The 23,410-nt window shown below is 37.4% G+C and overlaps 1 protein-coding gene across 1 annotated transcript in view; it reads right to left on the reverse strand.

The window, feature by feature from the left end:
* The window catches only part of DNAH6 (dynein axonemal heavy chain 6), a 248,391-nt gene that overhangs the window by 181,999 nt on the left and 42,982 nt on the right, over positions 1 to 23,410 (reverse strand). Inside the window, exons 9-15 of the mRNA XM_081069736.1 lie at positions 22,471 to 22,639; positions 19,923 to 20,030; positions 15,294 to 15,494; positions 10,720 to 10,840; positions 8,092 to 8,243; positions 6,221 to 6,373; positions 2,394 to 2,645 (exon numbers count right to left, since the gene is read on the reverse strand). Of these exons, the coding sequence (XP_080925862.1) occupies positions 2,394 to 2,645; positions 6,221 to 6,373; positions 8,092 to 8,243; positions 10,720 to 10,840; positions 15,294 to 15,494; positions 19,923 to 20,030; positions 22,471 to 22,639 (1,156 nt within the window). The remainder of the gene's footprint in view (positions 1 to 2,393; positions 2,646 to 6,220; positions 6,374 to 8,091; positions 8,244 to 10,719; positions 10,841 to 15,293; positions 15,495 to 19,922; positions 20,031 to 22,470; positions 22,640 to 23,410) is intronic.

Here is a 23,410-nt window from a genome sequence, read left to right on the forward strand (position 1 = left end):
CAGTGAATTGGAATAGACAAGTTTGGGAACACAGTAGAAACACCTAACCAGATTTGGGAGAATCTGAGAACTATTAAAGCCATAGCTTGGGAAGACCAATTATTCCATCTCTGACACAGCATGGCCCTGCCTTCATAATGGCAACATATTCTTGATTGGAAACAGCTAAGGGAAGTGTCTGGGCTGAAGGGGGTTGTGCTGACTCTCTGGTGCCTCATTGCTTGGACTGGTATGTAGCGAATCATGAAGTTCTCATGTGCCTTGATTCTGGCAGTGGGAACTGGTAGACCATAAGAAGTCCAAGGTCAGGAAGAGAAAGCTTCGGATGAAGACCGTGGACTATAGCAGAAATGACAGATTACAGTAGCGGGGGCTGGCACGGTAGTTAAAGAACCAGGACCCTTAGCTGACAGCGAACTGCCCTGGAAGACTTGTGGTCCAGAATGCAGCATGAGGACTGGATGCCCCTCCCCACCACCCACCAGGAGGAAATGCAGATTTCCCCTTATGGAGCAAGAGGTGGAAGGGGATGGTGACAAGGGTGAAGAAGTGCCTGATAGGGCGTTCAGATTTTGAATTAGACTCTGTCCCAAAGAGACCAAATTAAAATGAAATAGACATAACTAATAACCCCCCCCCGAAAAAAAACGAAATCAACATTTCAAACTGAAATAAATTGCGTAATCAATTGTCACATTTAGATTTTTTTCTTCAACTCCCTCCATCAGCAGAAGTGGTGGTCTTGACAGCAAGATGATATCATTGTGGAAATAATGAAGTTGCAGTTCTTTGCTCCAGTGACAATGAATTAATTATAAACCCTCTATAGAAGAAGCACTAGCTGAAGTATATCATGGCTTTTAAAATACATGATTATACATAAAGCACTTGCTGGCACTTTTGTTCTCCCTAACAATCTATTTATACACACACATGTACTTCTAAACAAAGAATAATTATTCATACATTTTATTGTCTGTTCTGTATGAATATAGTATATAGTACAACAGTTAATAGCAGACTATTAACCATTGGAAGCAGGACTGCTTAAGATTGAAGGATGGTTCCTTTGTTTATTATTTGTGTGACCCTGGGCAAGTTACTTAATCTCCCTGTATCTTGGTTTCCTTACAAAATGTGAATAATAAAACCTTATAGGTGTTCTGAGGCTTAAATGAGTTAAAACATGCAAATGTATATAAGAATATTCCTAGAAGCATTATTCATCATTGTCAAAAACTATGAACAACCCTAATATCCATAGATTGTGGAATGGATAATTAAATTGTGGCATACGATGGAATACCATAAGACAACAAGGATAATAAGCTATTTCTACCCATAGCAACGTGGATGAATCTCAGGAATGAAAGAAAATCAAATAAAGGACACACTATTGTGTGATTCTATTTAATCAAAGTTTATAAACAAGCAAAACTAATCTGTGGCGTTAGAATTCAGGGTACTAGCTGCCTTGGGAGAGGAAGGAAAGCTTAGTGATAAGAGGGGCTACCAAGGCTACCAGTAGCATATGAATGGGCATATGAATATGTTCACCTTCTGATAATTCACTGAATTGTACAGTTATATATAGTTTCTCTGTGTGAAAATACAAAACTACTTTAATACCTGACACATAGTAAGTACACAATAAATGTTAGCTATTTTTACACTCCCATGTTAATACATGTAAACGTATGTTGTAATCTTTAATGTCTGCATTGCATTCCTTTGAGTGGATGTACCCTAACACAGTGTATTAATCCTCTGTTGAGGGATATTGACTTTTTTCCTATTGTTCTGATTTGATTATAATTTCACATGGTTTTATACTTCTGTGATAAGTTTGTCAATATTTATAAGACAATGGATCGTTACAAAATCATATTGTCATGTATGCTTCAGTTAAGAATCACCCAGATGTCTATTCCAAATTCTTAAGAAAAAGTCCCCCATATCAGTTGTAAAGTAAAATTAGTGCAAGTTAACAAAATATTCTTCATTATAATTTATCACTTTATCCTCTGCCTCTTCCTAAATGGAAATTTTCAAATATGTGGCTACAAAAACTTTAAAATTGTGACAATAGCTTAAAATATGCTAATAAGTTATAAAAACACTCATTTTAAAATAATAAATACGAGCCAGGAGAAAGAAAATTCAATATTCCATATATGCTTTACTTGCAATATGGAATTTACTACTTAAAAGAGAGGTTTAGAAACACTTGATTTTAAGTAGCAGTTCAAAGACCTTGTTACTTGGTTAGAATAAAACCATAAAAAGTAAAAGTTAAATCACATTAAAATGAAATGTGCTCCCTAAAAGGTTTAATTAAAAGGTCGCCATCAAACTTAACGCAGATTATTTTTAAAAATTCTTCCTTGACTTACTTGTGCCAGCAGCTTTACTTCGTTCACTTCATTGCTTAGTTCTTCAAGATCTTTACCCAAATACACACAAAGCTGCTTAATGCTTGCTTCTCTGTCACCCACGGATTTATCGATGGAATTCCGAACAGCAACAACAGATGGCTTCATAGTTGCAAATACAGCGAAGTCTTCAGGAGGTGTGAGAATTTGATACTGTTCAATGAGCTTGTACATTTGAACCACTACGTTGGATTCCTCTTCAAGGGTTTCGATCTAAATAGAAACGTTAGTTGCTGGTTAAATGTATCAGAGTCCCACTATGGCCCTTAGGTTTTGTCCAATAGGAGAGAGCCTCTGGGCGCTGTGAGCCTCCTGCTGGGAACAGAAGGCACACCAGGAGTGGACATGCATTACACTGGCTGAAGTCAGCTGGGTGGTCGGGACTGTTACAGCTACAGTACCGGTGACCAGGCCCAGGAAGTGAGTTGTTCAAAGCTGAGGATCGTTAGTATTATTCCTATAAATGTTTATTTTTTTCTTCTCTCTTTTGTTCCCTAGTAGCATTAAAAGGTATCGATATTTTCAGGGACACCATGTGCTGGGAAGAAGCTCGGTCACAGTATCAGAGCTTCCAGACATGTGTGCTGAGCTGTGATTGTTCCAACCCAGCTTCTGAGCTGCGGACAGGCCAGGTTCCTGGCTGCATAGGAGATTCAGAACTCTGATCTATGGGGAGTCTCACACTATCCTTTTAGAAATACTTTTACTACCACCACCTTACTACTAAACATCTTCACTTTGATGGCCTACCTTCATTGGACAGTGTATCTCCTAATTTTCTGCCAAGAGACGTCAATTTGGGGGGAACCCTCCTCTGCCACATGGTTATAGATGGAGCAGCCATGTTTGTACAACTTGACCCAACCTCCTGGCCATAAGCTGAACCAAGCAGCATCCAACTGGGACCTAGAGAACCCAGATCAGTCTGACCTCTCTCTTTAACATGGCAACTGTAGTTGGCAGAGGCCATTTGCTTTCATGTGCAAACAGAATGCAATCCTTAACATGAGATGATAACTGCAGACATGCTTTTAGAGAAATGGTTCTCAACCTTTAGCTTGTGTCACAATCGCCTTGGAAAGCTTGTTAAAACACAGATTGTTCAGCCCCTCCCCCAAGTTTCTGATTCAGAGGTCTAGGATGGGGCCCAAGAATATGCATTCCTAACAATTTCCCCAGTGCTTGTGCTGCTGGTTTGGGGACCACCCTTTGAGAACCACTGTTCTAGAGAGGAGCAATGATGAGAGATGAAAAAAGAGAAGCCTTTTTGGTTTCCCCAGGCTGCTCTAGTTCCTTCTGTCCTTTCTAAAGGCTAGGCTCTATCCAGGCCTTTATATTCCAGAAGATATCCTGCAAACTCAGAATAAATGTTCTCTTTTCCTAAGCTAACTATGTGAGTTTTTGTTACTTTCAACTGAGAGTATCTAACTTCTTATATAAGTTATAAATAGAACTAAATCTCTGTACACCAAGATCAGTTCGTCTTCCCATGTTCCCTGCACTTAGAGTAAGCACATGTCCAGGTTTCTGTGGGAGTCCTGGTTTACACTTGTCCTGGCAGAGCGATTAATGGTGCTTGTTTCATTCTCAAAAATGGCCTGCCCCTACCTACACTGGTTAGTGATACCACTGTCTACCCATTCACTGTAGAAAAACACCCAAGAGTTATGTTGGACTTCTCTGGCTGGACCCTCATTCAGTTGGCCACTAAGTCCTTTCAATTCTACTTACTTAACATCTCTAGAACCCATTCCTTCTCTCCTACCCTTAAAAATACTGCTTTAGCTACAGTTCATCAGCTTTTTCCACCAAACACCCTTTCTCCATGGCATATCAATTGTCATATCCTGCTCTTGTCATGCTGTCTCGGGTCTTTGCATGTGGTTTTCCCACTTCTTGGAATGCCTACCTGAATACTCGTACTTCAGGACATAGCTTAAATACCCTCCGCAGAGCCTTCTGTGACTCAGGCAAGAGTGACCACAACCCCCTCCCCAGTCCCAAAACAGTATCTTGTACCGTATCCATTGTATAATAATTGCCTGCTTTCATTCTGGACTCTGAGCTCCTTGAAAGCAGATTTACTCGTTGTTGTAATCCCTGCACCCCACTAAGTGGGTGCTGACTACATTTTCTGAATGAATGAATGAGGCTCCAGGGGAAGCTGTTTGTTGTGTGCAGCACATCTCCCTAAGGGAGGCTGCTTCCCCAACATGCCACCCAGGAACGCAGAAACAGCCGAAGGAGATGGGCCGCAGCCTGAGTTTTCTATGTAACACATCAGCTCTCCTGCTCCTGCAGCACAGCGTGGGAGCAGTCTAATCTCTGCAGTGTAATCCTACCTTCCTGTCATAGTTCACACAACGGGGCGGAGGGGCCTAAAAAAGAGAGATTTTCTTTCTCTCTCGGTGGCTAGCTAGACTTGCAATATGTACCTTGGGAGCTGCGGGTGGCCATGTTTGCTGTTGTGGGATGAAGAGGGAGGAACAACCTGTTTGCAGAAGGAGAGAAGCAAAGCAGAGCCTCCGAGAGATGCAGAGAAGACAGATGGAGGGAGAGGACTGCCTGGGTTTGCTATAGCCTTCTCATTCCTCTTGTTTGAGTTCCGAAGCCTACTTCCATTCTTGGTGCGTGTGTGTATGTGTGTGGGGGTGGGGGTGGTCCGTGAAATACTCTTGAGTCCTTAGGTAGGGTCCCCGTCTTGGCCTAAGCTAGCTCAAATGGGGTTGTGTTATTTGTCCAAAGAGGCTTAATGACTACAAAGAATAATAAATGCCTGGCATCTTTAGATTCTTGGGATGAAGTATAGGTAAACCTGAGAAAAATCCACAATCATTTGCCCTTTGAGAAGGTATTATTTCTTGAAATTATAAATAAAATTGTTACTTTTATAGGCACATGAAATAGCCTTTACTATTAATTCTGTGAACAACATATAACAGACTAGTTGTTAATGACATCTTACTTTATATATTTTTTATATTTAACATATCTTTAATTTCCAGTGATTTAAGAAAATAATTTATCTCTATTTCGAAAGTTATGAAGAACTTACTGTTGAAATTAATGCTAGATTGTCTGCCACAGGAAAGGAGTAGCCTGAGAGAAGGAAACCAAGTTTCCAGAGAGAAAAAAATAATACGGAAGAGAGAGAGAGAGAGAGAGAGAGAGAGAGAGAGAGAGAGAGAGAGAGAAAGAGAGCTGACCCCATCATTTGCACCACTGGAGTCCCCATATCTACTGTTGTCTCTCCACCCTACCTCTCTGTTTAAGGGTTTCTTTCATTTCCAATGGTCAGGTTCCTGGCTATTATGCAGATACGTATAGTCTAAGGATCAAGACTTCCACTATGACTAATATCTAGATTACAATTCCATTACCATTTATCACTAAACTGTGACTGAGAGCCTTGGCTTTGCAGTCAGAGACACAATTTTAAATTCCAGCTCTACCACATACAAGTTCTGTGATCTTGGACAACATAACCTATTTTAGTCCCTGTTTCCTCATGTGAAAAATAAGAACAAAAATTATCCATACTTCTTAAATTTTTGTGAGGATTTAAAATGAAATATATGTAAAAACAATGTAGTGCAATGCCTGACCAGTAGTACGAGTTTGATCAATGTTAGCCGTCATTAGTGCTGTGATATAGGGCATCCACTTACTTTGTCTGAAAGGGTTTCTGACATTTTGACAACTATTTCTTGACCTTCAATCTCTCAATTTCTTTTGTCTTCATTACCTACTACAAGATCTGGACTATTGAGTTATATGAATCAACTCACCCTTTCCTGAATTTCATCCAGAAATGTTAAGCTGTTAACATATTCTATGGTGGTCGTTGGAACAAATTCAAGTTTATACTCTGCGTCTTGTGCCTCAGAGATAATGGCATCCACTTTTTTCTTGCTTTGACGAGGAAGCATATAATTTAGCACCTAGGAAAGAAAAAGGAAATGTAAATCATAACTACTTGACTATATCCATTTTATTATATATTTTAGATAAATCCTAACTGAACATCTGTTAATCAGCAAGTATTGGAAGCAGCAGTATATATAAAGGGACTTTTTTACACATGAAATCACTGTTAGTCAAAGGAACCAACAAGAAAGACAGGTTTTGAAGATCATTTCCAGAACAAACTAGATTGCACAGCTTATTAAAAATATTTGCCTAAATTCTCTGATCTCTTGCGAGCACCCTTCCTGTTACTTTGCCCTTTGTAGTGGACATTGCGGTACTCTCTCCAGGATTAATTCTAGTCCTTTCACGCTGGGTGGTAGTCATGCAGTTTGGGAAATTGATTGATCTCTCCTTCGGAAACAAAGATGAAGTCTACTTGATCAACAAGCAAATATGAGTCTGGTCCTTTGGCCAATGTCATTGGATAAGCGTGGACATCTGACCTTAGTTCATCCAATTAGATAGAGGCCCAGGACTTCTGTTTAAGGCTGAGAGAGATGGATGCTCAGAATCCCAACCTCTCTTTCTTTCTTTTTCTGTATATGAACAAGGAAATAATTAACCTATGGAGCTTTTGACAGCCATTCACAATGAGAAAATGCTAGCTTTATAATGAAGCTGGCAGTCAGGAGGCTTAGTAGAGAGAATGGAAAAATGGCTTCTTGGTAACACTTTCCCCATGCCCATCACTCTCTGGTCTTTTTAGATGCATAGCCCATAAATGTGTGGATTGCTTAAGCCAGTTTGAGATCAGTTTTCTTTGACTTGGTATACAACAGTGCTCAAACTGCTTGTTGAAATTGAATTTACTCCAATTACGTATTTTTTTTAAGAGGTGAAGAAGCTCTGGAAGAAAGCCCAGTGCCACACAATAAATTACATGACAGAACAGGTACTATCATTCAGGGCTTCAGTCTTTTATACAGAGCTCTGTCTTCCGTCATCTACATGAGGGGTCAACAGACATTTTCTGTAAGGACCAGATAGTAAATATTTTAGATTTGCAGGACCTACAGTCTCTGTCACAACTGCTCAACCCTGCCCTTGTAGTGAGAAAGCAAAGCAACCATAGGCTATGCTATACATAAGCACATTGTCACAGTTGTGTTCTAATAAAACTATACCTACAAAACAGGTGGCAGGCTGGATTTACCCAGTGGGCTATATCCTGTTTTATACCATTGTCTTTCTGGAGGTATTTGATAATATATAGGGATATTCTGGTCCCAAAGAAGACCTGAAAGTTATTGCAGAATGAACACGAATTTCCTCAGCTCTATAACTCACCAAAATATAATCAGATCTTTAGGGACAGTTTCAGATCAGGAAATGATCTCCTAAACTTGATCTTAATGAACCAGCATTCCCACTAGGACACTAAGCTGTCACATTTGTACCTCTTCTACAGAAAGCTTTGAAATGCTCCAAAAAGGAAAAAGGAGCAAGAAGGAGTAAGAGGCGTGTCTAAGGCCTGCAGTCCCCTCCCTTCCCTCATCTGAAAGCTTATTGTGCTTGGGACAGAAAGGAGAATATGAGACTTTTCCTAGAAATTAAGGATGCCTAGTAGACTTATGTAAATTTTTAAATATTTGCAATGTTAGAAAATACAGTTTATTTGCAGTAGAAAAATCATAAAATAATTGTAGAGATTATAAAAAATTGTAAAAAATGTTTCTTAGTTCATAGTTACCTCCAAGCATCGCAAAGGTGATGGAATTAGTTTTTCTTTTAGCAGCTTAGTGTCAATGAGCAGCAAGCCTACATTTCTGGTGGGTTTTAGAGCTGTGGCGTCCTTGTGCTGTCTGTGATATTTTTCCAGTTGTTCACTAAAGAACTTAACATCTACGTAAAATAATTCATATAAAGCATAAGATACATTAAATTAGATTTTGAAGAAGCTTTATAAATATATTAAAAACCATTGCATGAATAAATTTATGTACATATTTGTAATGTTATTATCCATATGTAGGGTACTTTGTATAACTTTAAAATATTAACTGACTTATATTTTATTCTTGCAATAAAAAACTAATATATAATAATTAAATATGTTTTACAATAAGAATTGAATAATTAAATATGTAAATATATTTTCTGGCTCCTAGTAAGAGATGGCAGACAAAAATAACTTATAATTGCATTAGGAGACCTAGTCTGAAATGGACTAGATTCTAGAGTCAGGTCGGTTTGAAATTGGGCTTAATCTAAGGGTTTCCTACATGGAAAGTAGAGCATTTTGAGCATATTAACAATAAAAGTTTGAGACACGCGAGATGACGCATAGCTACAGTTCTCTCCATTCCTCTTCCCATCACCTCTGCCAGTCCTGCCCCCACATCATGGTCAAGGCCTTTGTCAATCTGCATCTGAGATATGCTGCAGCTGCATTGTGATGATATTCCTGTCTCCATTTTCTCCCTTCTCCAATCTACCCAGAACCGGGGGAAACCTGATTATGCTTGAATACACTTTTATCATACTATTGGTCAAAAACAGCTCTTTCTAATACATGTAGAGTACTAAACTACTCTGCTTGTCTTTCAAAATCCTGTACCCTCTGGGCCTGTAAAATTTAGATAACTTTATTTCCAATTCCTTCCTCCATTTGGGTCAGATTGGTTTCCTTAGCGTTCCCTGTTCTCCTTCTATAAACCTCCTCCATTATCAAATGATCTGAGAAGTCCTCCAGTAAGGAAACCTGTATAGCACTGTTTAATCTAGTATTTTCCAAACTTGTTTGAACACAAAGTCTTTTTAAGGTACCATGGAATTATCCTTTAGAATAGTGTTCCAAGGAACACCAGTTTGGGAAACACCAATTTGGTCCAATACTCTCATTTTATACGTAAAGAAATTTAGATCAATAAAGGTTATTGATCTAATAACTGTGTTTCTCTTGGCCATGGTCACTCAGCCATAAAGAAACAAAAGAGTAAAGCTGACAGAAGAGAAATAAGATTTGTTGTCTCTTTTTGAGACAGAGGCAGCGTGTACAGTAGTTAAGCACACAAGCTTTCAAGTCAGAGAAAAGTGTTTCTAAACCGCTTACTTACTGGCTGCATATTTTTGCATTTTCCTTATCTCTTTATATCTCCATTTCCTTATTTGTAAAATAAGAATCCTAATACTTGCCTCATAGAATTGTGAGGATTAGATGAGATACCTGAAAATCGCTTAGCACAGTATCTATCATGTCCTAAGTGCTCAGCAGGTGTAGAAATGATTAGGAAACACTGACATTTATAGGAATTTAGTGGTGAAATATGGCTGATTGTGTCAGGAAGCCAGAACCTGTCCCCTGATCATCTTTTTGGAGGCTGGCCAGGGGACACCCTGGCTGACAGTTCACTTAAACAGACATTTATTAATCATCTGTAATAGGTTCTAGGCAGTGTAGTTTGAGGGAATATGATAACAGGTAAGGTATGGTATCCAAGGGGCAAAGCTACCTTCTATTAACCTCTGGTGAACAACTGGGTTTAGAGGTTTAGGAAGTACTGGGGAGTTCCAAGACAAGAAGGAACACAGCAGTAGGAGTGCAGGCCAGTGTACTCTAAGGTCCCGGCCAACAAAGAGTTAACACCGGTGAGACTCTGTTGCCAGGATTGGGACAGGATTGACACACCAAAGCAGGACTAGATTAAGGACAACTTGGGAGTCTGGTGACCTCATCCTGATGGGAACTTGGTGAGCAATTAAAGTCATCCAATGTGAGGAATGTGGTAACAGGAGATGAGGAGGCCTTGGGCTTAAGGCTAGGAGTAGAAGATCTAAGGGATGAGACTAGGCCTCCTTTGTGTGCTGAAGAGCCAGGCTGCATACCTTACTGCCCCCATGGTGCTATACTATAGCTCACAGGGTAAGCGTCCTGTCCGTTCACTTCAGTTCTACACACATTAAGCCTCAGGGACTTGACAACTGAATGCAGTACCTGCTCTTGGACTAGATTCTGGGTCAAACCAGCTGCAAATTGCTTTATTTGGGGGTTTCTGAATATAGACTAAATGTTGATATTAAAAGATTGCTATTGTTTTAGGTGTGACATTATTTTGGTTCTGTAGGAACATGTTTTTTAGAGATGCATATTGAAGTATTAAATTTAGAGATGGAATGTCTAATTTACTTCAGCACAATAAAATAATGGGTTGAGGGAAACTGTAACAATTTATAGAAAAGTAGTGCTGGTTCATGAGACAAATATCAAAGTAATCATTTTTGTGTATGAGAAAATAAGGCAATAAAAAAACAGCTCATGAAATAAAAAAGAATATGAATGATATTCCTAATAATTAGTAAGGAAAATTTAAAAACTTACCAGGTTCCTGAAGTTTAAGAGCTTCTAAATCAAGACTTTCGTTTTCCTTGAAGAATATCTGGAACTTTTCAAATGTAGCTGCATATAATTGGGCAGATTCAAATGCTGCTTTTATGGTTTCCTAAATGTTATAAATAGACAGACAAATAAAACTGTAATTTTCCTGAGCAGAATTCAATTTAATATAACTAAACAAATGAACAAACCAACAAACACAAATGCCTTCTCTTTGTCCAACAATATATTTTGACCTGTGAATACATAAGTGAGGGAAGATACCATCCCTAATGTCACTTAGTTATTTGTTAATTTGTTTCCTTTTAATAGGTTCTTATGTATTCTTCTAGAATGTTTCTGCTGTTTGTTTCTTTACATTAAAAATTGAGAGGAAGAAACTATGTCAAACATATCTCATTTGAGCTGACTTAATAGTCAGTTCAATATAGGTGACAGAATGAAACAATGGGAGCCCCATAAATGAAAAGCTGCATCAACATGTCAAAAATATGATTTGAAACCTTTTTTATTTTGAAATAATCTCTGATTCACATAAAGTTGCTGGTTTTTACTGATATTCTTTAATTTTCACTTATCTCAAAATCAATCAATAAACATTCTACTTTCCTCTTATGCTCTCCCTTCTTTTTGTTTTTAAAGTTGCATTATTTCTATTTCATTAGAACATACTACATTTATATGCTAGTCTCCTATCCTTGTCTCTACCTATGTTTTAGTCTTAGATAGATCTACAATTAAATATATTAGATGTTCACCATCAGTCTTTTAAAATTAAGATTTAGTTTCTTAGAGCAGTTTTAGGTTCACAGCAAATTTGAGAAGAAAGTACAGAGATTTCCCATGTACCTCCAGCTCACACACATACACACACCCCCACCACCACCATCCCCTTAACAACATCCCCACCTGAGAGGTACATTTGTTACAACTGATGAACCTACACTGACCAATCATTCTCACCCAAAGTCTGTAGTTTACACTATGGTTCACTCTTGGTTTTGTACATTTTAAGGGTCTGGACAAATGTATAATGGTTATGTATCCATCATTATGGAATCACACAGAGTATTTTCATCATCCTAAATAGCCTCTCTGTTCCGCCTATTCATATCCCCTTCTACCCATCCTGGGCAACCACTGATCTTTTAAGTGTCTCCTTGGTTTTGTAACTTCACAAGAACTTCATTTCTTTAGCATATATTTTGCTTTAATCCAAGTTAGCTTTGTGTAGCCTGATGGAACTGTACTTCAGTCGCATTCTTTCCCCAGATCCTCCTACCTGTGTATATACGGTATGCCCACTCCTTTTATTCATTAAGTCCTTAGGAGGACATTGTGTTCTGGTCAGCGTCAAACTCACTTAAGAGTAAAGTTTCTGATCTATCAACCAAGACCAAGACACAATAACCAAACCTCAAACTAGAGTAAGGTTTTAGTCAAACAAAGATAACACCTTGGCCTCAGTTATGTTTCCTGTTCAGACTCATGAAAGCAGAATGGCCCCACAGATCACATCCCCTGGAAACTAGACAGAACAATGCCATGACTGACACCAGGACCTGGAGCCATGATCAATTGCCCTCCGCCTTAGCTGGGACCAATCGAGAGCTCATGGCCCCAATGCCCACAGCAACCATGATTAATGACGTTTTCCATACATATATTATAGCCACTAGAGGTCATCAGGGAGCCAGGTTTTTGAGAGCACTGGCTCACCTGTCTCTGGACTTGGAGCCAACTCCTTAAATAAACCTTCACCCTCTTTGCTGCAGACTCCTGCTCATATGCCATTTGGCTTGAGTGTGTAGGCAAGCAGACCTTTTGAATCTACAGCAACAATTTTGCTTTTTCCAGAATGTCATATAGTTGGAATCTTATAGATTCCCATTGCGCATATGTTATACCTTTTAAAGTTGTCCCACAATCCTTAGGTATTTTGTTCTGTTTTTTTCAGCCTTTGTTTTCTTTGCTTTTTGGTTTTCATGGATTCTATTAATAGATCCTTTAGCTCAGAGTCTCTTTCCTCAGCTGTATCCAATCTACTAATTATCCCATCAATGTCAGTTTTCATTTTTTTTTTTTAACCTCTGGCATTTCTTTTCAGTTCTTTCGTAGGGTTTCATCTCTCTGCTTACACTGTCCACCTGTTACACTGTCCACACTGCATACTGTTTCTGTTATCCACTAGAGCCTTTAGCATATGAATCACAGTGGTTTTAAATTCTGGGCTTGGTATTTCCAATATCCCTGCCCATGTCTGGTGGTGATGCTTGCTCTATCTTCAAATTATGGTTTGTTTGTTTTTTCCTATTTGGTATGCCTTGTAATTTTTTGGTGATAGCTGGACATGATGTACTGGGTAAAAAGAACTGCTGTAAATAGGTCCTAGAAAGGGAATGGTGAGGTGTCGGGGGAGGGAAAACATTCTTTAATCCTATGCTTAAGTCTGTCTTTTAGTGAACCTCTGGACTGTGAACCTCATATATATTCCTGTTTTTATTCTCTCTCCTTCAGTGGGACAGGATGGCTAGAGTGGGCTGGAATTGTGTTATTTCTCTTGCCCCGGGTCAGTTAGGCTTAGATATTTAGGCTCTGGTTAAGAGTTTCCCCTGATGGCTAGTTCCCCCTAAGGGCAGGCCTTGTTAAGAACAGAGTGCTCTGGCATATTTCAAAATAGTTCCTTTCCCCCTCTCCCTACTGGAAGCATGAAGGGATTTTTCTCCAATATTTACTATGGGAACCTGGTTGAGCTCCTGGAGATAAATCTCACAATATTATGCCCCTCTACACCATGACTGGATCTCCCAGGGTTTTTAACTTTTAGAATGTTCATACTGAGCCTCTAGCGATTCATCAATTACAATCTAGGATTTCCTGCCCAGCACTGGTTCCCACAGTGGTTCTGCTCATGAGTTTTTGCCGAGAGCCATGACTCCCTGTATTCACCTGTTTGTCTCTCCAGTCTTGGGGCCTGTGGTTTGCCCTTTGTCCTCACTTCTCACGGATCCAAAAAGAGTTGTTGATTTTTCAGTCTGTTCTAATTTTTACTTGTTTTTAGGATGGACTGGAGACTTCCAAGTTTCTTACATGAGAAACCAGCAACAGGAAGATCAGTTTTTTGTTGTTGTTGTTTTTGTTTATTGCCACAGTTATCTTCTGATTGGATGAGTACCCAATTCCTTAGGTCCTTGTATTTTCAAATGCCTTGTATTTCTCTATAGCCTTGATACTTGAGGACTTGCTTGGCTAAATAAATTTCTTGATTCATACTTTCTTCACTTGACTTTTATTAAAAAATGCTTTTCCATTATTGCCTTGCGTTATGTGTTGATTTTGAGAAGTCTAATGCTAGTCTAATTCTCTTACTTCTGTAAGTTGTTTGGGCATTTTGCTTTGAGACCTGAAGGAATTTTTCTGCAGTTTTAAAAGTTAATGGTTTTAAGAAGATGTATCTCAGAGTTGATAGTTCTAGGTCAATTTTCCAAAGTATACTGTAGGCCCTTTCAACATGTTGATTCAGGTTTTCTATTCTTGGGCTATAGTTATAAATGTTAGTTCTACCCTTTGTTTTGTTTTCTCCTTCAGAGACTCCAGTTACACGTATGTGATTTCTTCTTTGCTTGTCTTCTATTTCAATTATTTTCTCTCTGAACCTTTTTATTTATATTAGGCTGGTGCAAAAGTAATTGTGGTTTAAAAGGTTAAAAATAATTGAAAAACCACGATTACTTTTGCATCAACTTAATATCTTTTATTTCCATTTTCATGGTTGTTTTCCTTTCTTCTATACTCATTATATTTTCCTATCATTCTTTTATACTAATTATTCAATTTTAATTTGAGTTTATTCTCCCTTAGACACCATGTAATTTAGTCTTCATTCTGAGATGATTCTGTCTTTTCCCCCCTTAGTTTCTATTTTTAATTTTTAATTTTGGATTCAATGTGATTTTATATATATTGAAATGTTTGAGGATATTTACTTCAGTTTGTAGTAGCTTTAGTTTTGTGGGTTTTAGAGGGGAAGGGGAGGAATATTCATCAGCTGTTTTAATCTTCAGTTTGTTTTCTCTTTATAATAGCTTTATGCATATTTAATGTATTTTAATTTCTTCAGCTAATGGATTTGGTGTGATTTACAAGATAATTCAAGGTATTCTGTTTTGTCAGTATAGCAATGTGTGGATGATTTTATTTTATTTTTTGGGTGGTGGAAGAGTTGGATACACTCTGATTTTTTTGGTTCTTTTTTGTCCTGCAGAATCTTAAATTTTCACCAGTTGCTTCATTTTCCCTGCACCACCCAATGTTCAAATAATGCCTCTTCTTCAGCTTTAAACTATTTTCTACCCCAGCAGTGATATCACCTGAAATATCATGCCCTTTTAACTCCCTTTCCTGTAGTCAGTGCTCTGGTCTACTGGGACTTTTTAAAAAACAAAACAAAACAATACTTTACTATTTAGAGACTAAGTAGTGTTAAATTTAAAGATAATAAAGGGAGAAAATATATTACTTAATTTCTTTACTATTAGTTTCAATAAAAGTAAATATACCTTTATTTGAAGGATAATTGTGTGAAAATTCTTATCATCATCAAATACTGCTGATAAGCTTGGGCCAAGTCCACAAGTTTTTTCTTCAAGTTTATTGTTAATATAAGGGCTGGTAAAAGCATCAAAATATGTATCAGGCACGAGATTAGGAACTGATAACACAGTGTTCTGAAAATGATTAATTGCTCCCAAAATACCATCCTGTTAGAAAGCAAAACATGAACATAAATGTAAACATATATGGTTATACTTATGAATATTTTTGAATTTTCTGAAATGCTAAAATAAATAACTCATTGAATCATGACAGATATTGTGTTGATTTTTAGTATATGACAGATCAGAAGACACAGCCCCTGTCTTCAGAAAATGTATTTTCTAATTTAAAGTGAGGCAGATAAAAAAACCCACAACACATTATGATGTATGTATATTTGAAGTATGAACAAAACACAGAAATGTCATAAGGGAAGGCCAGCCAAAGTATGCCTAAGAGAAATAGGGAAAGTTTAAAGGTTAGGTTAAAATTTTATATTCTTTAAGCAGCAATTTCCATTCTAGAAATGTATCCTAAAAGAAAAAACTAGATATGTAAGCAAAGATTCATTTACAAGGACACTTACTATAGCATTACTTGCAATAAAAACTGATGAGAGAAATACCTAAGTGTTTAAAAATAGGAGTATTGCTAAGTTATGATAAATTTATACAATGGAAAATTAGGCACCCCTTCAACATGGTGTCTCCTAAGATTGATTAATGTCACGGGAAAAATCTTATGATATAATGCTAAGTTAAAGAGAGAGACAGAGATAGAGAGAACGATAAAACTGGTGTAATATCCCATTTTTAAAAATGTATATACAAAATTTCCTGGAAAGTTAGATCTGTTGGTATATCAGTAAAGCAAGATTGGAAAAAAATATAAAAATATTAAAGGGTTATTTCTGGCACATGGAATTAAAGATGATTTTAATAACCTTTTTTGTTTTTTTTTTCAAATTCACTTCAATGGGCATGAACTAATTTATAACTTATAATAAATACAAAATCTAATTAGAGAAAACGAGATCAAGAAAAGGTACTTCTTGAAATGAGTCTTAACAGTTGAGTAGAAGCTTGTCAAGTGTACAAGACAGGAGTACAAACCTTAGACGTCATTGTGTGAGAGGCCTGAGGGGGGCAGACAGGTTTGGGCACCTTAAGTAATTTAGGTGCTGGAGCATAAGTGCCAAGTGTGGAGAAACAGGACCATGCAGTTGGTCCCCTTGTAAAAGGCCTGTGCGTGATATTGGGTTCCAGTGTTAGCATATAGGCCCGAGCTCCCTAGATTGTGACCAGGGACAACCCTGAGGATAAAAGGATCCCAACGTCATGTAACTTGGGGAAGAAACCTTGGGTTATACAAAGTTAAACAGGATTCTTCCCTGGATCTGCTAACCAGGATTTTTCATATTTGTTAATATGCAAATGCATATCACAACCCCCTTTCTCCTAGAATACCTATCAACAACCCACAGAGCATTCTTTGAAAAATGTCACTATAGGCAATGGAGAAATTTAAATTTGAAGTGATATGATCAAATTTGCCTATGAAATAGTCTTGCTGTCAGCAATGTAAAAAATGCATTAGAAGGAAAAGAGGCAGGCAGATCAGAATAGATGATTAAGCCAAGCCAGGTGAGACATAATGAAGTTCCCATTGAGAGGAGGTGCAAGTAAAGGTCAACACACAGGACTCAGTGACCTGATTGCAAAGAGGTAAGGGAGAAAGTCAGATGACTCCCAAATGCTGACTTGGGCATCTGGGTAGTGCCTTTCTTTAAGATGGAGACCTAGAAGGAGGAGGAAATTTTGGAAGAAGATGGTAAGTTCAATTTATTTTGGTGAGTTGGTGTTAATCATGGAGAGTTTCAGATCTGAGTCTGGAACTCAGAAGAAAAGTACTGAATGAATATTTATAAATCTCCATTCTAGAAGTGGTAGTTACAATGGGCTACCATTGTAACTACAATGGTAGAACAATGGGCACAGACATAAGGACCCACAAAAGGTATATAGCACGTGAAGATGAGGGACCCCTTCAAGATACCATGTTTCTCCGAAAAGAAGACCTAGCTGGACAATCAGCTCTACTGAGTCTTTTGGAGCAAAAATTAATATAAGACCTGGTCTTATTTTATTATAATATAAGACCAGGTCTATAATATAATTAATATAATATAATATAATATGCAGTGGTAGCTCGATTTTCGAACGTAATCCATTCCAGAAGACCATTCAAGTTCTGAAACTTCGAAAACAGCCGACAGCTAGGCCTCAAGATCTTGCACTCAGCAGAAGCCACGTGACATGTTCTACTTCCGAGGCATGTTCAAAAACTGAAGCATTTACTTCCAGGTTCATGGCATTTATAAACCAAAATGTTTGTCAATGGAGATCTTCAAAAACCAAGGTACTACTGTAATATAATACTGGGTCTTATATTAATTTTTGCTCCAAAAGATGCATTAGAGCTGATTGTCTGGCTAGGTGTTATTTTCGGGGGAAACACGGTAGTAGTAGTCAAAGGTCAGACAAAAATAGGCTCTGAGAATGAGGATCATAAAGGGAAAAAATGTTAGCATAAGAGTAAAACCAAGAGAAATTAAACCAAGGTGGGGAGTCTTGTTTCTAGAGGTGGAAGCAGTAAATAGAGTCAATCACAACAGGAAAGAAAAGAATTGAAAAAAATATTGGGTCAAGCATTAGGAAGCTATAGGTAACTCAAGCAAGAACAATGTAAGATGTCAAGACTTAAATATAAAATTTTCCTTTAGACTAAGCTTTATATGTGTATGAAAACTAGATGAGGATACATGTTAAGACTAATGACCAAAATAATAGAAAAATTAGAAAATTTATGTGTGATAGTCCTGTTTATACTGCTATTGACTAATTTGGTGTTACATGAAGTAAAACCTTATGTGTGGTATGAACACATGTACATACTGATTATGCCCAGAGCTTGGCCTACAACTTCACATGTAGGAATTAAAAATACCCATGTGGGGAGTAGGGTCCTACAATAGGAAACAGGGAGAGTGTCAAGGTTTTCAAGGCCTGTTCCTGGAGGCTAAAGGAGAATAGCCAGCTGCTGTTGGAAAGTCTTCTTGTGTCATCTGCTGCACAAGGGCGTCTGTCTTCCATATGAAGGACATGAATCTTCTGGCCAGAAAGAAACATAAGTGTCCAGTGCCTCTCTGTGTGGGAGTGTCTGAGTGAGACTCCAATCACAGGGACCTCAGCAGTCTGCTTGTCCTTGTAAACATCCTAATTTATCTGTAATCTGATAAATTACAGAATCATAGACTGCTATTATTGGAAGAAACCTTAAAACTCTTCTGCCTTTTCATCTTATAGATGCATAAATTGAATGCCAGAGAGATAAGTGGATTCCCAAGGTCAAAGAGCTTATTAATTGTAAAGCAAAAACTAGACTCTAGAGAGCCTGATTACTAATGTTTTTGTGCCATGGTATACCAGCTAACAAGAGAAAACACAGACTCTGATTGGTTTACTGATCTATGCATGTACACAAATGTGGGAGGCAGAATTCTAAGATGGTTCCCAACATTCCCTCCCGCTGGTGTATACCACCCTGTATAGTCTTCTCCTTTTAAGTATGGTGGCAGGGGAAACCTGTGAATAGGATGGGCTGCCATTACCATGACTAGGTTATATGGGAAGTTGAAGGGATTTGGAAAATATAATTAAGGTCCCAAATCATTTAGTTGACTTTGAGTTAATCAAGAAGGTGATTATGCTGGGTACACCTGACTGAATCAAGTGAAAGCCCTTTTTAAAGGAGGGATTGGGTCCTTCCTTAAGGAGAATCTCCAGCTGGTCTTGAAGAAGCAAAGGCCCTATTGTAAACTGCTTATAGAGTTGGCCACATGGCAAGGAACTACAGGTGGTTTCTAGGATCTAAGGGTGGTCCTGGCTGACATGGCTCAAGGAAACAGGGATTCAGTCCTACAGCTGCATAGAGATGAATTTTTCCAACAACCTGAGGGAACTTGGAAGTGGATCCTTTTCTAGTTGAGCCTCTGAGGAGACCTCATCGCAGCCAATGCCTGAATGGCAGCCTGGAGAGGCCCTGAGGCAGAGGGTGTGTTAAGCAGTATCCAGACTCCTGACCCACAGAAACTGTGAGATAATAAATGACTGTTTTTGTAAACTGCCAAATTTGTGGTAACTTATTACACAGCAATAGATAAGTAAAACAAAAAATTTTCTCAGGTGTAGCATACTTAAAAAAGATTTCCAAAACGGTACTTACACAGAGTGATTTCTTGGGTTCTTATTGAGAGATGCCTATAATCAATTCCAAATTTCGTATAGAATGTGTTCTCTTGATGACATTCCTACCAAGTCCCTAACCTGTCTTAAGTTAAAGAAAATGTGCTAAACTTTAGATGGTTTTTATGTAGATGTAACACTGTGCACAGAATAATGCTTTCTCTTTTTCTTATGATCATTTTGGAGGAGTGACCACAACAGCAACACTGCCAATCATTTGACAGTAAACAGTTGCTTCATTTTCCAAAAAGGTGTTTCTACACAGATGTTATATGAAGAAACACATACCAGAAAATCTTCCAAAGAAGGCTCAAAGACTAGTGACTGGACTGTCAAAATCAGTTCTGTGAGAAACATGGGGATGAGAGACTCATCTTCTTCCTGCTTTTCCATTCCCTAGAATAAGCACATTTGCAATGTTATACAAGTAGCAAGGTATAAAACAGGAGACCTCTGTATTACAAGAGGCACATAAACTTAAGCATATACAATTAGTTGATTCTATAATGTTGGCATGGCTTTCAAAGAATATTACCATAGAAATTAAACAATAAAGCTAGATATTGAAAAACTACACAACAATGTAAAACTTCTCTCCTTGAAAAAACACTATCAACAAAACAAAAGGCAAACAACAAACTGGAAAAGTATATTAGTAATGTATGTAGCAGATAGAAGGTTGGTAATATTCACATAGAAATATACTTGATAAACTCAATAGAGATATATTTTAATAAGATAAGTAATACATAAATAGAAATGTATTTAATAATTAATACATAAAGAGAAATGTACTTAAATATAATAATTAGTACATAAATAGAAATGCAAAGGGCATAATCTGACATTTCTTAAAAGAAACATCCTCCATCCAGGACACACTGGTTAGTAAGTGGTAGACCCAGATCTTTCTGATCATCACACCTATGCTCTTATTCCTGCACTGGGGCAGCAATTAAAGGGTGATTAACATTAAAAAGCAGTAATATACTAATTACATCCATCAGGTTGACAAAGATTAAAATGAATGATACTATCTAGTGTGCATGTGGGTAAAAGCTCATTCTCAAACGTTGCTAGGAAGTTTGTAAATTGACACAAAACTTTCTGAAGAGTTATGCATCAGTATCAGTCAAAGCCTTAACAAGTGAGCATATTTCTCCCTCATCAATTCCACAGCTAGGAATTTCTTCTAAGAGGAAAAAAAATCAGAGATGTGTGAAAAATGTACATGTAAGCCCCGCATAACACGGCACTTCTATAACATGGTTTCGCTCTAAAATGGTTCAAGAATTGGGGAAAACCATCGGAAAACACGACATCCTAGAACATGGTTTCAAGTCTAGTATGGTCTGAGAATTAGAGAAGTCCCTGAACAACAACACAGAACGTAATAAAAGCTTAGTAGTGATGGCAAAGAAAACATTATTTAGTGCATATTATTATGTGATACTTTTGATGCAAATTGCTTTTATAATAAAGATATTTCTCTTAATTATAAAAATATAATAGTATATTTTAAAAAATTTTTGGAAGCTAACCCCCGTTTTTATACTAGTTTTTTGTGTCATGTAACACAGATTCGCATAACATGGCATTTTAGAAACCAAACAACCATGTTATATGGGGGTTACCTGTATAGACAAGGATGTCCTTTGTAGCGTTATGTAGAGTAGTGAGAAAGTGATCAGTAGTAGAAAATTATTTCCAAGATGTATAGTACATTTCTATGTGAGAATATTATGTGAAAAAATTCATATTGATTTGGGATACTTTTCATAAAGTATTGCTAAGCGGAAAAGCAGGTGATAAATCAGTAAGTAAAGTTTGGTACTCTTTTCCCCCTCGGAAATAGTTAACTTTGGATAGCAGAGGATGATTTATCTTTGTATATTCCTGTGTTTTTCAAATTTTCTGCACTAAGCGTGTATTATTTTTATAATTGGAAAAATAAATGTTACTTTAAAAATGTGACAGTATTTAGAAAAAGGAAGAATTGAGAACAGGGGCGGAGAGGAAGTAATGAAAAGGAGTGTACAACTAAAATTCAACTTTTGGAGAAAAGGAAACTATAGCAAAGAGCATCATCCACCCTTGAAACTGCATAGTTGAGTTTCCTAGGGAGGAAGTTGGAATGTGGAGGTAGGAAGTTATGAGGCAGGATAGAGTTGGGGAAAGTTTATTGGGAAACGTGGATATGAGATAATATGATTTCTCTCTTAGTTATATGGGATGCGACTACCCAGTCAAATTTATACTACTACATTTCAAACAATTCAAATTACTCGGTGTCTCGAAGATCAAATTCCTCCCAAGGTTATCCACTCAAAGCACAAAGGTTTGCTCCCATGATTTGCTTCTTCTCCCCTCTAAACCATTGCTTGTCTCTCATTTATACCACCTCCACTGCTTCTCTCTGCCAGTTCCTGCCCACGATGACCCCAAACTAGAAGCTTCTTGGGGACAAGGATCCTGTCTATGCTTTTCATCACTATGTGCCCAATACCTAAGGTAGGGATTGGTCCACCCAATGATAGAGTAGGTACTTAAGAAATATTTTGTCAAATGAACACATGAATAACCTTTAGCAAATTCCTATGAGAGAGACAGCAACATTCAGCACAATGGATGCTTTCTCTATTATTAGATATTTGTTGGTATGCTGATTTTCATTCTGCCATTCCATCTGCACACAGTAGGCTCTCATTATGCTGTGAAATCCTTTAAACCGTTCCCCTATTTTCTTCAGCACACAGAAAATAGCATAATCCATAGTGCCTAGTAAGCATTCAATAAATGCTAACCAATGAATTTTCTTAGTTTCGTTTGAATGTACCTTTTTATCAGTGACTTCAGGCTTCTCTTCAGTAATCCATTTCTGAATGACATCTACTGAAGGTGTTCGTTTCAGCTTGTCAGTGAGATGATTCAAAAGAGTGTTAACAGAATTCACTGTTAGGACATGCATTGTGTTCTCAATTAGGTAGTCATTTAGACGAATAAAGCTTGAAAAGAAAAGAAAATACAGCTTTAGTTTTCTATATTCACTGTATATGTTTGAAAGTAGCTCTAAAGCAAGTATTTACATTTTAAACTATCATTTCTCTTTTAATTTTCATTTACATTACAATATCAGAGATGTATGGTCCAAAAGAGTTGTTTTTGGACATTCTTCATTTTAAAACACAAATATATAGCGTCAATTTAGCTAGGTGTTCAATAGCATGTTAATGAGCAATATATTTGGTATGGAAAAAGCACCTAACTCATCTAGGCAAAAAGGCCATAAGATTTTTTTTTAAGATGTTTTAAAGAAGAAATCAGTAAATACACATCGATAACTTACATTCTAAAGGTAAATGTGTGAACTATGAGATATTGGATAAATGTTGTTTGATGGCAATTGCTAACCCAAAGATGCAAGTTTTGTGTGTCCTTACTTGAGTGCTTAGAATGCAGGCTGAGTCAGCAAGGCATTTAGAACGACTGTTTATTCTGTGTAAGTGGAGCCCAAAGGGCTTCTAGTACCTTTAGGCTTATGATGGTAGTCTCAGGGGCTGCTTCACTGACTTCTGTTGTGACACAGACATTATTAACATATTAATATCATATATAAACCGGTGCACCAATTAACATTTATTAAACAGGTGTAAAAGTTGGACTAAGTTAGTGAGCACTGAGTAACAATAATCAGTATTTTATAGTGCCACATACATTTCAGATAATGCTTTGGTGCTTTTGTTTGCAAGAGTTATTTGCAGTATTGAGGCTTTAGA

Source organism: Rhinolophus hipposideros (genome assembly GCF_964194185.1).
Source record: "Rhinolophus hipposideros genome assembly, chromosome: 12".
In the NCBI taxonomy this organism is placed as follows: domain Eukaryota; kingdom Metazoa; phylum Chordata; class Mammalia; order Chiroptera; family Rhinolophidae; genus Rhinolophus; species Rhinolophus hipposideros.